Raw genomic sequence first — 17,286 nt, 5'->3', positions numbered from 1 at the left:
ACAAGCTAACAGAGGAGGCAAAATGGTAGCGTTAAAATATTTGATTAATAACACAAAAAAGGCAAAAAAGAGATAAAGATGAACAGGTGAGGAAAAGTTAACAAAAAGCAATATGGTAGATTTAAACCCACATATATCAGATTACATTATGTGGTAATAGGCTAAATACACTAACTAAAAAGTAAAATTGTCAGACTACATGAAAAAACAAAACCCAGCTATATACTGCTTATAAGAAACAATGCAAATATAAGGATACAGAAAAGTCAAAAGTAAAAGACTGGAAAAATGCTTTGCAAATGCTAACTAAAAGCTGGTGTTGCTATATTAATATTAGACAAAGTAGCTTTAAGGCAAGAAACATAACTAAAGACAAAGAAAGACATTTCATAATGCTAAAATGGTAAATCTGCCAAAGAGGTGACAGCTTAAAACCTGTATGTGCCAAAAAACGTAACAAAGTATTTTAAAATATGTGAAGGAAAAATTGACAAAACTAAAAAGAGAAATAGACAAATCCACAATCATTGTGGGAGATTTTTATATGCCTCTCTCAGCAATTCATAGAGGAAGTCAGAAAAAAAAATCAATAAAGATATAGAAAATTAAAAAGTACAATTTTAAAAAATGACCAGACATATAAAACACCAACAATTACACAAAATAAATGGATCATTTACAAAAGTTAACCATCTGTGGGGAAATAAAGCAAATTTCATGAAATAGAAATCCTGTAGAATATCTTCTCTATAGGATTATTAGGCTGGAAATAACTTTTAAAACAATAATTAGAAAATTCTCCAATATTTGGAAACTTAAGTAATATGCTTCTAATCAACTCACAAGAAAAACTAGAGAATATTTTCAACTGAATGACAATGAAAAACAACTTATTAATTCTTGCAGGATACAACGAAACATATTTTTAGAGGAAAATGTAGAACCGTAAATGATACACTGGAAAAGAAGAGGGCTATAAATCAGAGATTAAAAATCTACTTCAAATAGGTTAGAAAGATAAGAGCACAGTAATTCTGAAAGAAGTATGAAAAGAAAAACAAGAAAATCAATACATATACAACAGAGAAAATTAACAAAACCAAAAGTTGGTTCTTTGAAAAGGACTACCAAAATTGATAAACCCCTATAAAACTGATCAACAAAGGATATGGAATCAGGAATGAAAAGAGACACTGTTACATATCCTATAAAGATAATAAGAGACTACTATAAACAATACTATGACAATTAATTTGACAATTGAGATAAAATGGACAAACTCCTAGAAAAACACAACTTACACTGATAAAGAAGTAAACAAAATTTGGACTGTCTCATATGTATACATGAAATATATACTCGAAAGCCTTTTTCCCCAAAATTAATATTTCAGGTCTAATTGGGTTACTGATGAATTCTTCCAAATATTTAAGGAAAAAAAAAACATGACTTTATACACATTTTTTTAAAGGATAGAAAAAGAGGAAAACTGTTCCCAAATCACATATATATATGTGATAGTGACTTATCAATAAATCAATAAAGAAAAGGCAAGCATAACCTGATACCAAAACCCGCAAGAAAGAAATATCATACACCAACCTCTCCCACGAATATAGATATAAAAGTCCATAAAAATCATGTTAGGAGAAAGTGAATTCAGTGCTATAAAAAAATATATATAATATACAATGACCAACTTGAGTTTATTCCAGAAATGCAAAGTTGGTTTAATAATCAAAAATCAATCAGTGTAAATTATAACATTAACAAAATAAAGAAAAATCATATGATGATCTCAATAAATGCAAAAATCATTTGCTAAAAGTCACTACTATTTATGATTTTAAAAACTCATAGAAATCAGGAATAAAATGAAACTTTCTTACACTGATAAATGGTACCAACAAAAAAGCCTAACGCTCACATTATACTTAAGTATGAAATATAAAGCACTTTCTCACTGAGTTTAGTCACAAGGATGACTACATCACCTTTCTATTTAGTATCATAGTGGAGATCCAAGCCCATGTGATAAGACAAACAAAAGAAATAAATATTGGGGAGGAAGAAGTAAACCTGGCATTATTCACCAATTACTTGATTGTATTAAGCAAAAAATTCCAAAGAATATACAAGCTATGAATGGAATTAATAATTGAATTTAGCAAGATCACTGGATCTTGCTAAATAATTGAATTTAGCAAGATCACTGGATATGTCAATATACAAAAATCAATTGTATTTCTATATATGAGCTATAAATCATATAGAGATAATCATATATATATAGAGAATAAATAGTCACTTGATTTATGACAAAGCTGATGCTTCTCAGTAAATGAAAAGACGACAATCCTTTTAATAAATGGTGCTGAGTAGATTGTATACTCCTACAGAACAAAATGAGTCACAATCAATTCCAAGTATACTGTGATCTAAACAAGAAAAGCAAAATAATAAAAACTTCTCAAACATAAATATCTTCATGACCTTGTGGTAGGCAAAAATATCTTAAGCAGAACACAAAAAAATTGGAAACATAGGTAAAGATGGATAACTGGACTACGTGAAAATTAAGAACTTCTGTTCACCTAAAGATACCACCGATAGAGTAAAACAGCAAGCCACAGATATATATATGACAGTGACTTACCAATAAATCAATAAAGAAAAGGCAAGCAATCCAATAAAAATGGTAAAAGACAAACAGGCACCCCACAAGGGTTTATCGAAATGGCTAACAAACATGAAAAGAGGCTGAATGTCAATATTCATCAGAGAAATCAAAATAAAAGCATAACGAGATAATTGCTACACACCCACCGGAAAGGCTAAAATGAAAATGACTGACATTAGCAAGGGGTGGCAAAGATATGGAGAACTGGAAATCTCTTATACTACTGGTAGGAATGGAAATTGGTATAATTCTTCAGAAATACGACAGCCTATCCTTAAAGCTGAACATACCTCACGACCCAGCAATTCTATTTCTATATTCATACTCAACAGTAAAAATATTTACTCAAAAAGGCACATGAAAGACAGTTCAGAATAGCATCATTTATGAAAGCCTCAAACTAGAAACAATCCAAATATCTGTCATTAATAGAAGGGATAAATAAAGTGTGAAATGGTCATACAATACTATACAAGGATAAAAATGAATCTAAACTACATTCAACAATGTGTGAATACCACAAAATAGTAAGTAAAAGAAACCCAACACAAGAGAATGTATACTGTATAATTCTGTTTATGTTCCATATCAAGTTCAACTAAGATATGGTGCCAGAGATCTGGGAAGTGTGTACCCTGGGGGAGACACAGAGTAGGGGGCGTGAGAGGCATTCTGGGGTACTGGTAATGCTGTATTTACAGTAACCTGGGCGGTGATTACTTGGGAGTGCTTACTTACCTCCTAGAGCAAACCAAACCTGGAGGCAAAAACGACAGAACTAAAGCTGTCCTCCATCATGCACATCATGAAAAGGCAGGGTTCTTTGAAGAAGATATTGATACTGGGAAAAATAGAAAGCAGCAGGAAAAGAGGAAGACCAAATATGAGATTGACTGACTCCATCAAAGAAGCCATAGGCGTGAGTCTACAGGAGCTGAGCAGGGCTGTGAGGACATTGTGGATGTCACTCATTCATGGAGCTGAAGCCAACTCAACGGCATGGAATACACACACACACACACACACACACACACACACACACACACACACACACACACACTTGCACACCTATATCCAAGAACCAGATACCAGATCCTCTATTTATGAAATTCTCAAGTTCATTAGGAACTGTAGAACCTTCTTCTCCCCTCCTGGCTACACCATCATCCCATTTATTAAATGAAATCTGCAAAGCATTGAAGCAGCATGTCTCCAGCTATTCTTCTGTCTCTCCTAAGAGCTAGGAGAGATTCTCTCAGAGAATCCCAAGCTTCGTGCTCTGACCACTGCTCCATGGTCCCTTCTTACACATTGAGACACCTGCCACTTTCAACTCTAGGATTTCTAGAAGCTCACAATGGAGCATCCAAGCTTGCATATATTTACTGCTGCATGACACTTTCTATCAAATTTTTCACAAATTAAAGTTTATTTTTTCAGGCAAAACAAAATAATGCTTAAAAAATATCAGATGCATGATCTGGCCTGGTTTCCTATGATGAATGCAATATTCAGACTAATGGAGGAATCTTGTCAAATCTGACTCAATAAAGTACAAAGAAATAAAAGAGGAAAATCTGAGTTATGAACAGATAACAGATGATATCCATTACAATCTACTCAACATTTACTGTGCACTTATGTCAGGATCTCTGCTGGAAATTGAGGGGAGGATACAAAAGTGAAGAAAGAAGATTCTTAGCCTCCAGGGACTCATGATCTAATGGGACAGAGAGACATGAATATAACCAACCACATACCTTTATCACAGATGGTTCTTACTTCTAATAAAGTGATATTTACACATTAACATGCACGATGACTTAGGGACTTTGAATGAAAATCTCTCAAGTGTCCTTTTCTCTACTGAAATAGAAATATTTGTATTTAACATTAAACAAATGTCATGAAATTCACACTCTTGTCTTTTCTTTCGGTAAAATGTTATATCGTTTCCTCGAGGAGGCCCACTTGGAGAAAATTATCCTAAGCAGAGTTTTCCATAGTATGCTTAGAAGAAACTAGATGACAACGTGAAAACGAAACCCAAAGCACGATGGACATAGTCAGCTGGCCCCCGTCATTAGCTGAGGAACCACAGCCAATCATGTCACCTCTTTTTCCTTTCGTTCCACTATTAGCAATAACTTAGAGTTGCAATGACAATCGTGCAAATGGACACCAATATTTCTCACAATATGTCATAGCAATGGTGAGCATTATGGCAGAAATGTGTGTTTCTATTTTCCCAAGGGGCTGAAGAATCTTTTTTAAAAAATTGAGTAAATAAGTGGGAAGGTCTGATTCATTTCATAAAAGTTGATTTCACAAATTGTGAAGACAGTCCTTTCTCCATTAAGAGAGGCATATGATTATATGCTTATAGAAAGACAACACCGTTCAATGAAAATGTAACACACTACATAGTTCACAAAGCAAGTACCTAATAACAGAAAGAAACACCGCGGGTGCCACAAAAAAAAAAGTATACACATTTTAAGAGATATTATCTATGCTCAAGCAGCAGTTTGCTGTAATCAGAAGTGTCTGGATCTGAAGGTAACCACTTTGAGCACCTCTTGTAATTGCAGAAGTCAAATGTGACTTGTATTCATCTTTTGTTATCAGTATATATTGAGTATTACAATTAGTACAATTTTTTCCTTTCTTAAAATGTGTATACATTTTTTGGCACGCTCTGTCTATGGAGACTGGCTTCTATGGAAGGTTTAACAAGTCCCCGTTGTTCTTATTTTACCAGTAACTAGGACTCACCCAGAACGCAAACACAACCCACAACACTGCCAGATCTCAAATCTCTGCTCTATCTCTCAATGTGGGTGCTTTTTTATTTATTTGGGAAAGTGGATGCATTCTCAGTGCAACTTAGGCTTTAAGAATTTACCTGAGCTCCCCCTTCACCATGTGGGATAGAAGCAGAACTTCTCACTGAGGTAAATAAACTACCTGCTTCCTCAGAGTTACCTCGCCTGTTGACTCAGCCTCAGGGGACCATCTCCGTAGCTGCAGGCCGGGTCTGTTTGGCTTGGCTGCTCAGCCATTAGTCTCAGAGAGTTCCCTGCCCTCCTTCCTGGTCAGGCTAATTGTCAGTTAATTGTCACACTCTCTCAGGTCTGACAAAATGCCATACTGGAACAGCTTCTGGGGCCCCAGGCCACAGAATGATCAAGGCCAACTAGGTTCTATGATAGCAGGAAGGATTTAAGTAGCTTCTGGTCTGCGGCAAACTGGCCCAGTACCAATCCATGCCTGCTTATTAGCCCTTTAGATTTTGGCTCAGTGCCCTGTAGGTACCTCTGATCTTTGCAGGACTCCGATGCTTTGACCAACTTCTGTGTTTGTACACCTTCAGTGGGCTGCACTCCAGGTTCAGTCCAGCTCCCCCTCCTAGAATGAGCAGTCCCAGTAACCTATTCACCCGACACTTACAGAACAGATAGAAAACCATGCCCAGCTGTAACTTTTTGGATAGTGTTGGGAAAGGAGATAAACAATCAATTTACTTATGTTTGTTGTTAGGAATACATAACCTGAGCAGTTCTTGCTGGAAATTGTGCTAAACCCTAATTTTGATTCAACTAATACAGCCACATGCAATGCCATGCCTTCAGTTTCCCTTTACATTACCCTAACAAATGGCTGTCTGAACCTCTCCTACAGTGATTAACTAACATTGACTGGTTTTGCTTTAAAAAAACCAAACTTTAAAAACAAGACAAATGTTTTACCATGAGTACTTAACTACTTTTGATACCAGAAATAATTCTGTATTTTTATAAAAGGGTAGAAATATTTGTCTCCAAGGTAAAGAGAAAACATAGGCATCAAACTGTGGTGACTGATACACAACCAAATTCCCTTTTTATCTCAGTAACTAACTCATCCAACAGGGTATGACAGAAAGTCAGGCTTGGTAGGGTGTAATTTATACTACAATTAGCTTTCTTCTCCATATTAAGGAAGGCAGTTTGAAATAAGGGTTTTTTTTAAGTAGTTTCAAAGAACTTGACTTGAAAAAAACACACCAAAAATGCTCTAGTCCAAAGCCAGAACACAATTTTGTATGGTCTGCAGATAATTTAATATTTGAGAAGTCTTTTCAACATTCTCCAACTCAAACCAAAACTAAAGAATACTTAGGGGAAAAAAATAAACGAATAAGCAAATAAGACCTAATATCTACATAGTTCCACAGATCAAACAATTTAGGAAACACATAATAGAGCAGCATTTCAGCTAATTCAAGTTCAAAACAATGGAACAACTATTCACTAATCTAACAACAATTCTGGCTAACTTTACTGATAATATATTAGAGATGATAGATTTACAGTCAAAGGACTGTGGAGATTGATTTATTTGGGGCATCACAAATACAATATGATCAGCCCTCTTGTTTGCTCTAGTCCTCCTCTCCCCACAAACACAAGTATATTAATAATATCCAGTTTTTGAATCTTTGAAAGAGTAGAAAAATGCAATGATGCCAATGTAGAAAGGCTATCACTGGGGCTTTGTCTGCACTCTCCTTCTGGTGACAGACCCATTTTATTTTGGAGAACTACCCTGCCCCTCCCACATACCAATGCAAACACTAACCATAACCCTGGCTGCCAATCACAGCCCCCGCTCCTGAAAGGATTCCAGTGGGGAGAATTTCGAGAAAGGTATGTAATTGGCCTGACCTGGATTATGAGCCAATTCCTGCAGCAAATGCTGTCCAACGGGTGCCGAGGACTGTGATTGGATCACAGGCTCCTTTCTTGAAATTCTCCCCACTGGAATCCTTTCAGGAGTGCAACAGAAAGAATTTAAGCCCAGAAGTCTCTGGGTCTAGTCTCAGAGAGAAGGCAACTCAAAAGCATGGATCTACCACGTGGAAAGAAGGTTGGGAACGAATAGGGGAGACTTCCAATGAAGATGTAAAACTGGGGTCCCACTCTCCCAATGGCCACCTGCACCTCTGCCCTTCCTATACTGTGATTACGAAACCCAATAAATGTCCTTTTAAGCTTAAACAAGTTTGAGTTGGTTCTTGTTATTTGTTTTCAAGGAGTCCTGACTCTTGCAGTTGGTAACCACTTGAATTGGGGGCATTTTCAATAGTGGTGAATTCATTGGGTCGTCTTCCTCGTCCCTGATCTCTAGGCAATGCCTTTGTAGTCCACAGGAGTGGCTTTCAAGGTCCCATTTTCTGCTCCCTGGTCCTGTCCCCCTGCCAAGGCTCACTGGTCCAAGGGTACTGCCTCGTTGAATCTAACTTTCATCTCTGGAAGTTATGGTTTTGATCTGAGAGAGAAGTTGGTGGCAGCTGGGTTCTGTGCACAGTGGCACACTCTAAAGGGAGAGGAAGATACTCAATCACTCGGTTTGGCCCTTCCTGAGGCTTAGTTGTTGGATTCCATCTGTGTTGGATTCTAGGAGCTACCCAGTCCTTCCCTTCTACCCTTTCTTTCCCCGCAACCTCCTGTATTGTCTTCAGCTGGTTGTAATTGGTTTAGCGTTTAAACCAAGAGAACATGAAATTATACACTAAAACATTGCTTGGTTAGGATGATTTTCACTATGGGAAATGTAAGACTTCAATAAAAATCAGCTTGAGAAATACAGAATTTTTCATCTGGAATAGCGAGCCTAGAGGAAGGGTGGCCCCAGGTATGGTACATTCAGCAGCTCAAGAATGTCATCAGGTCCAGTGTTTATTTCCATGCTTTGCCATAAACATGCTGACTTCTCTCAACAGTCGATCCCCCTAGTGTCCCCAAATGGATGCCATTTACAGTTGGGACTATCTGTGTCATCATTCACATTCACCCGGAGATGGAAAAACTTCTGCATGCATGGAACAGCATAATCAGATTGGGAACTAATATCCTGGCAGTGGTGTGAGAACAGCTTTAAGACATCTTGAAGAGTCAGAATTAATTTGGCTTGGTGACTACCTGGCTGATGGGGTGTGGGAAGGGAGGAACTAGGGGGATGCCCAAGTTTCTTATTTGGGCGTCTTGGTAGATAGAGGCAGCGTCAGGGCTGGTTTGGCAGGATGGTGACAGCACATGCAGGTTTAATGACTCTCCATGCTTCACTGGGGCCTGACCAGGGATCAGCTGGAACGTGACATCACAGCAATCCATTCACCTCTGACAAGGACTGATTTCTTTTTTTTTTAAGTTAAACATATTTATTTTATTTTATTATTATTTTTATACTTTTTTGATATTAAATATTATTTTATGTTGATTTCAGGTGTACAGTACATGGTCAGACATTTGCATAATTTAAGAAATGATACCCCTGACTAGTCTAGTTAGTACTCACCTGGAACTATATATAGTTATTACCATATTATTGACTATACTCTCTATGCTTTACTTTTACTTTACTTACATCCCCATGACTATTTTGTAACTACCAGTTTGTACTTCTTAATCCCTTCACCTTTTTCACTTTGCCCCCAACCCCCCTCCCATCTATTACCCCGATAAATCTAGTACCCATTTGACACCATACATAATTACAATATTATTGACTATATTCCTCATGCTATACCCTACATCCCCATGACTACTTTGTAACAACCGATTTATATGATTTTTCACTCACCCCCAACTCCCCTCCCATCTGGCAGCCATCAAAATGTTCTCTGTATCTATTGGTGTGTTTCTGTTTTGTTTGTTAATTTTGTTCTTATATTCCACATATAAGTGAAATCACACTACATCTATCTTTCTCTGTCTGACATACTCTACTCAGGACAATAACTTCCAGGTCCATCCATGCCGTTGCAGATGGCAAGAACCCATTCCCTTCCATGGCTGAGCAATATTTCATTGTATATATGTACCACCTCCTCTTTATCCATTCTTCTATTGATGGACAGCCAGGCTGCCTCCATGTCTCGGCCATTGGAAACAACGCTGCAATGAATATATGGATGCATTCATCCCTCAAAGGATGTTTTGGGTTTCTTTGGATAAATACCCAGACTTGGGATTACTGGGCCCTTCTTTGTCTCTTCTTATAGCCTTTGTTTTAAAGTCTATTTTGTCTGGTATAAGAATTGCTACACCAGCTTTTTTGTTTGTTTCCATTTTCATGAAACATCTTTTCCATCTCTTTACTTTCAGTCTGTGTGTGCCTTCCGATCTGAAGTGAGTCTCTTGTAGGCAGCATATGTAAGGGTTTTGTTGTCTTATCCATTCAGCCACCCTATCTTTTGATTGGAGCATTTAATCCATTTACATTTAAAGTGAATGTTGATAGATATGTACCTATTGCCATTTTACTACTCATATTTTTTATCTTCTTCTTAAAGAAGTCCTTTTAACATTTCTTGTAATACTGGTTTGTTGATTAACTCCTTTAGCTTTTTCTTGTCTGGGAAGCTCTTTATCTGTCTTACGATTCTAAATGATAGCTTCGCTGGATACAGTAATCTTGGGTGTAGGTCCTTGCTTTACATCACTTTAAATATTTCATGGCAATCCCTTCTGGCCTGGCAAAATTTCCCTTGAGAAATCAACAGACAATATTATGGGAGCTCCCTTGCAGGTAACTAACTGTTTTTTTCTTGCTGCTTTTAAGATTCCTTCTTTGTCTTTAACCTTTGGCATTTTAATGATGATGTGTCTTGATGTGGGCCTTTTTGGGTTCATCCTGTTTAGGACTCTCTATGCTTCCTGGACTTATATATCTCTTTCCTTCATCAGGTTAGGAAGTTTTCTGTCATTATTTCTTCAAATAGGTTTTCAATTCTTTGCTCTCTCTCTTCCACTGGTACCCCAATGATGCAAATGTTGGTATGCTTGATGTTGTGCCACAGGTCCCTTAAACTATCCTCATTTTTTTGGATTCTTTTTTCATTTTGCTGTTCTGATTGGGTGTTTTCTGCTACCTTCTCTTCCAAATTGCTGATTTGATCTTCTGCTTCATCTAATCTACTGTTGATTCTCTCTAATATATTCTTCATTTCAGTTATTGTATTCTTTACTTCTGACTGGTTCCTTTTTATGTTTCCTATCTCTTTGTTGAAGTTCTCTGAGATCATTGAGCATCTTTATAACCGGTGTTTGGAACTATGTGTGTCGGGTAGATTGCTTTTCTCCATTTTGTTTAGTTCTTTTTCTGGAGTTTTGTTCTGTTTCTTTTATTTGGAACATATTTCTCTCCCCATTTTGGCTGCCTCTCTGTATTTGTTTCTATGTAGGCTGCTATGCCTCCTGGTCTTAGTAGAGTGGCCTTACATAGTAGGTGTCTTGTGAGACCCAGTGTTGCAGTCCCTCTGGTCACCAGAGCCTGGTGCTCCAGGTGTGTCCCTTGTGTGGGTGAGCCTTTGAGAGTTTTTATGAAAGTCTGCAGCATGAGCTAAGACAGGTTGTTTGTACAGAAAAGCCCCTGGAAGCAGCTTGGGTGTGCCCCAAAGTTGGGTGAGGCAGGGTCTCAAGGAATCACTAGAGCAGGGCAGATGAAAGGTGACAGCCAGTATGGTGGAGACTCAGCTATGGCATCTGCCTGTGTCTTCATGTGGGGAAGGGGAGGGCTCAACAAAGAAACAATGGCTCCCACCGGCTCCTCCCTCAAGCACAAAGCTACCCCTCTAGCCATTACCCTGAAGTTTGGCAATTTGGTCTGTGGAGGCTTTCTAGCTGCTGCCCCAGTGCTGGAGCTCACAGTGGGTGCGTCCATCAGCAAGTAAATCTGTGCACGATCCCTTTAAGAGGAGTGCCTGGGACTCCAGCCGCCCTCATCTCACTCAGCCACAATCTCCATTGATTTTCACAACCACAAGTTATAGAGACATCTCTCCCTGGCACTGGAACCCCGCCCGGGGAGCCTGCAATGGGGCTGGGACCCCTTGCTCCTACTGGGAGTACCTCTGCAACTGAGATATCCTTCCTGATTTTTAATAGTCATATACAGGTGTGGGGCCACTGTGGGTTCCATGCCTCTGCCATTCCTACCAGTCTTGAGGTGGCTTCTTCTATATGTCCGTATTTGCAGGGCTTCGATTCAGCTAGACTTCAGGCAATTCTGAATGATAGTTGTTCTGTAGTTTAGTTGTAATTGATGTGGTCCTGAGAAAACGTGATCACACCATTTACCTACTCTGCCATCTTGACCAGAAAAAATCCCAGGAGTGATGTTTTAATGGGCGAGATAAACGCCTCATGAATTGCTCTTCCTCTTTATGAACAGAGACCCCTTTACATAAAACAGGCAGTCACCTGAATGACTGGCATTAAGTACACTCACATTTTTGTGCAACCATCACCACTGTCAATCTCCAGAACTTATGCATCTTCCCAAATTGTACCCATTAAAGAACAAGACCCCACTCCCCCCTCCCCTCCATCCTGGGCAACCATCATTCTCCTTTCTGTCTCTAAGAATTTAGCTACTCTAAGGACCTCATATATTGAAATCATATAATATTTGTCTTTTTGTGACTGGTTTAGTTCAGTTAACATAATGTCTTTAAGGTTCATCCGTGTTGTAGCATGTGTCAGAATTTCCTTCTTTTTTAAGGCTGAATAATATTTCATTGTACATATGTACCACATGTTGTTTATCCATTCAATTCAATGTCAATGGACACGTGGGTTGCTTCCACCTTTTGGCTATAGGGAATAATGCTGCTACTTATGAACAGGGATGTCCAAATATCCCCAGATATTTCTTTAAAAGCTTTCCATGGGATTTGAATATGCAGCCAAGGTTGAGAACTGTTAGTGCATGGCAGTCTCAGGAGATTGTAAGGACTCCAGGGGAGAGGCACGCCACCTTAGTTGGCCTAATCCAGCTGTTCCACGCTAATTATAATGCTTGCCATATCCAGTAATCAGACCTTATACATCTGTCTCCATCAACAGACTCGAAGACTCAGGAGGGTGAGGTAGCTTTTGTTTACCTCAGTATCTCCCAGATTTAGCTCCAAGCCTGGCACCCGGCAGGAGCTTATTAAGTTGCTGCTGAACAAACAAGACTACCAAGCCACAATTTAACTCTATCCTACTATTAAAGCCAACTGTTCCCTTCTGCTATTAAAAATTAGGTACCATCATACCCTGGGCCACACCTCTGGTCCTGACTGAGGATTGGACCTGAGTCAGGGTCTAAGATCTTTATGAAATAAAATCGTGTGTGAAAGAAGCCCCAGGTGGCGACGGTGGAGCAAGAGGGAGGGGCTGGGAGGAATAGTTGCTACCACTCCTTGCTCTGGTTACTCCTAGGTCAGCTGCTCCAAAAAGAGTGGCTCCCCTGCATCTGAATGAGAGGCCTAAATGATCTTCCCCACAAATATCTGGTTCGCCATGCCTATAACCCACTTTAAAAAGAAAAGAGACATGTCGCTGTATTTTTATTGAGGTGGGTTTTCTGTGTCCTCTATTCATGTCTGCAGTTCCATATCCTTGTGTTTACTTTGATTTTAATTTTAACCTGATTCCCAAGATCATTTTTTATTAAAACCTATGGAAATTAAAAAGTAGCCCCAGATAAAAGAAATACCACAACACCCAAGTTCTGCTTCGCTCCATATTTAAATCTGTGGCCGTATTTGGAGAGAACCTCTTTATAATGTAAAGCAGCAGTGTAGTAAATTGAGAAGGCCTTCCTCCCCTTCCCTGCTCTTGTCTAAGAAGCCACTAGAGACACTGTGCAATGGGATGGGGACAGCAGGGACATGCCTTGATAGGTAGAATAGTAAACTTGGCCCCTAATTGCTCCGGTAATATTTGTAAGATCTGAGAGTAGGTCCAAGATGAGAGTTGGGCAAAGAGGCTGGGCTATGCAGGCTCAGAGCTGGTCTTTATTTAAAATGTGGATATATTTTTGCATTAGTTTTAGTTTTTGAAAATGTTGCATTAAAATGATTTATCTTGATTCCTAAGGTGTCTGGCGCCCTTTCCATTTTGTACCTCACTTGACTCCAGTCATACCCTGACTCCAGTCGATCTCCTTTGAGTTTTGAGTCAGGATTTGTGTTTTCAAGAAGAAAGCAGGATGTTACTCTCAGATCTAGTGCAACACCCTTTCTCTGGACTGACTTCCTCCCAGTTCTGTGCCTCTGCTCATTTTGACAAACTCTCCCCCTCAAACTGTTCACCTCTGCTGCTTCTGCCCTTCCAGCCCCACCCCGCCACCTTTCCCAGGATAACCAACACTAAGGCACCAGGTAGAAACAAGAGGGCCAATCAAGGGTGGCCATTTCTTCAAGGGTCCTTTGCTAATGCAATTGTTGAGCTTCCTGCGGAGAGGAACATAATTAGCAAGGGCCTATTCCTTTTTAACGGTATCTTTCTTGTACCAATTATGACGATAATCAATGCCTGTGATGAACCGTGGCCAGCCTTAGGCTCTGTAACTTCAAGGCAGCTGGCTGGCACACAGAATTCTAGGTAATTTTATTATAATTGTGCTGAGCGCGGCAGCCCTGGAAAAAACTCCTAATATGGTAAAAGGATGGACAGATCTTTAAACGCAGATGTGTGTCTCTCTATACCCCCACCTCCTCCAGAACAGTATGGAGGAAAGTGAGCCCATGATTCTGGGCCCTTCTGACTTGGTGGGACCCTTACTCAGCAAGAGCAGCTGAGACCCTTGAAATTCAGGCCCATCTCTGTGAGGGCCTAAGAGTGGAACTGTGTCCAGTCACTCACACCCTTGACCCTGGATGTTTCTCTTACACGGCTGGCTTTATTATTAGTAAACCAACATGAAAATAAATGACCCAACTTCTGTCACCATTCTAGCCAATGTTGAAAGTCATGAGGGTTTAGCCCAGTTCCATCTCCTTAGTATCATCTTAATGACTTGTTATGATTATTATCATTATGCGTGTGACATAAAATAATAATTCGTTCACTCCCTGGCCTGATGGGAAATATGTTTATATATGCAAGTAGCTTTATGAAAATCCTGTGTGAAGAACAAATCGACACACCCGCTACAATGCTGTGCAGACAATCACCCCAAGACCCAAACCCAAAGTCTTACCAGGACCGTGTGCATCCCAGTGTACAGCCTGCTGAGACACACCAACGTGGAAAACACCACGGCCAGCACCAGCCCCAAAACAAAGGGATACTGCACGGGGAGGAGAGAAAACAAGGACACTGGGTCACGCTCAGACATACACCATCCGACGCCATAGAAGGAAACAGGATTCCTGGTCCAGTGACTGCTAGTCTCCACCTCGCATGCCCTGCATCAGCATTCTGATGAGCTGAAACATTTGTAAAATGGGAAAACTGAGGAAAGACAGGGCAAGAGGCCTAGGAGTCTAGTTCTGGGAGGGGGTGTCACAATGTAAGCTAGAGTAGAACGTGGCTTCAAGACTCACATCTATAGCTACATTGTGCTGACGCTTTCAGTGGAGTAATTGTTTATTTCTACCCATTCTTAGATTAAAAATTAGGAAGTGTACACTTGAGCAAGGGGCAAGGGAGATGGACAGTGCTATAACCTGGAAGTCCAACCGTCTACTTCATCATGTGCTGTGCTGATAAAACTTGGCCACAGCTGGTTTCCTGAGGAAGTCCAGGGACCATGGGCCTAAGCTAAGAACAAGCGTATTTATACACAGATGTCAAGGCTGAAGTCCAGACTTTATTAAATCTCAACATTTGCTGGTGGAACAACAGCCAGAAGAATTTGGCTAATACCGAATCATAGAAAGAAAATACGGATATTCTGCTTATAAACTAGACGTGATGATGTAATCCACGTACTTCAAGGACTAATGTCTGTGGTCTTCTATGGTGATAAGAATAAAGCTGATAGGAAACGGCCTATCTTATGCAAAGCACTTTATAGTCACTATCTCATTTAATCTTTGTACAGGACTCTGAGGTAGGTTCTATAATTTAGCCACATTCTACAAATGAGGAAACCCTAACCATGATAATAAGTCACATTAGCATTGAACTTTAGCACAAGGACACTTTCCCAGCAATCATCACATTAGATCCTCATGACCTTATCCAGGGCCGAGAGAGGCAAAATGACTCGGCAATGTCACAGAGCCGGCAACTGACAGAGTCAGAACCAGAAGCCACATCTTCCGAAACCAAGTAGCATATTCTCTCCAATGTAACATGTGAGCACTATAACACATGGCTGTCGGTTTTTTCTTAATATTTGTTATTCATTGGGTGTCATGTTTTAATCAAAAGAGTGTTAAAAATCAATGAGTTAATGCATTCTGAAATTAGAGTTTGGGCATGAGGCTCAACACATATTTATATAAACAAATCCATACATAGAGCTATTTATGAACAGTACCCCAAATAGCTAAGTATATTGATCATTAAAAATTAAATAAGAAAGAAGACCACAACAGAAGGCTTCATGAAAGAAGGCTTTATGAAAACTATTGCATCATGGGAGCTGAAAAGAATTGTTTAAGAAGGCCCAGGTGGCCTTATAATGAGTGCGTAAGTGGCAGTGTTGGCTCTTTTCCTTCAGTCAGCCTCTACGTGCTGTTTTTCCCCCAAAGTAACATCAGCATGTTTACAGACCTCTCTGTTGCTGAGAGCAGCCTGCTGGGGGCTGATGCTGGGGCCCCACTACTTCCCTCCAGTGCAAATGACACTGGGCACAACATAGCTCAGAAGTCTGCATGAAATTAATTCCAACAGTACTGGGGTGCTCAGACATGTTTTGATCCTGGCATGACACGTAAGTAAGTTACAACACAAGATTATACCTAGTTGGAGATATTCCTTATACCTGTCGCTTTCCTATTTAGGAAACTAAGGTCTAACCCTAGGTGACCAGGGAGAGCCAAGACCCAACACTAAGCCTGTCCTCTTCCAGCCATAACAGGCTGACTCCCCTACTTCTGCACAACCTGGAATTCGGAACGTCCCTGGGTTTCTAGGGAAAAGGGGCAGGGCGAAACAATACTGTCATTTACAAACAAGACTGCTAGACTTAAGGAAATCTCAATTTTTCAACAGGGCGAAGGTATGACGTATGAAATCAAACACAAACCTAGAGCAAGAGTTCTAAGACAGGCAAAACAATAGTAACTTTTAAAAAGTCTGACTATAACTGGCATCTAAGCAGATATTCATTAAGTGAAATTCTATTTTCAACATTTATTAACCTTCTGTCATTTAGACAGTTTTCTAGAAAACGTGGAACCATTATTTCTAGCGGTTGAGCCCCAGCCAGAGGAAGAGGCATCCTTGGGGAATAGTTTGGGGCACAGACTCTTTTGCCTCAGGCCCTGGGGAGCCTAGCCTGGGGACTTGGTGGCATCATCGCAGCCTGGAGGACCATAAACTCCCCATGTCTCTTGCAAACAAAATGAGAACACCGATTCCAGTGTTGTCTAGTCAGCTGGCTGAAGGTGAAACTGCTTCCTGATGGGGGAGACCACACACTTCGGTTCCTGGACAGTTCGTGTCACGCTGGTGTCATGAGCACGGTGTCCATTTTCATCCTCAGGCACAAACTGATTGGGATGCTAAATTATATGGTCACTTGACTTAGGAAGAAATGGTCATTGACAGCTCCCCACAGTCTTTATTGTCATAAACCTCAAAGCCCCTCAACGCAGTTCTAAAAGAAAATTCAGAAGC

The 17,286-nt window shown here is 39.8% G+C and overlaps 1 protein-coding gene across 1 annotated transcript in view; it reads right to left on the bottom strand.

Moving 5' to 3' along the window:
* The window catches only part of SGPP2 (sphingosine-1-phosphate phosphatase 2), a 76,889-nt gene that overhangs the window by 16,030 nt on the left and 43,573 nt on the right, over positions 1-17,286 (bottom strand). The window contains exon 4 of the mRNA XM_081050791.1: positions 14,696-14,785. Coding sequence (XP_080906917.1) covers positions 14,696-14,785 — 90 coding nt within the window. The remainder of the gene's footprint in view (positions 1-14,695; positions 14,786-17,286) is intronic.

Source organism: Rhinolophus hipposideros (genome assembly GCF_964194185.1).
Source record: "Rhinolophus hipposideros genome assembly, chromosome: 6".
Classification (NCBI taxonomy): Eukaryota; Metazoa; Chordata; class Mammalia; order Chiroptera; family Rhinolophidae; genus Rhinolophus; species Rhinolophus hipposideros.
Note: the sequence above shows the minus strand (reverse complement) of the source record. Positions and strands in the feature narration are given on the sequence as shown.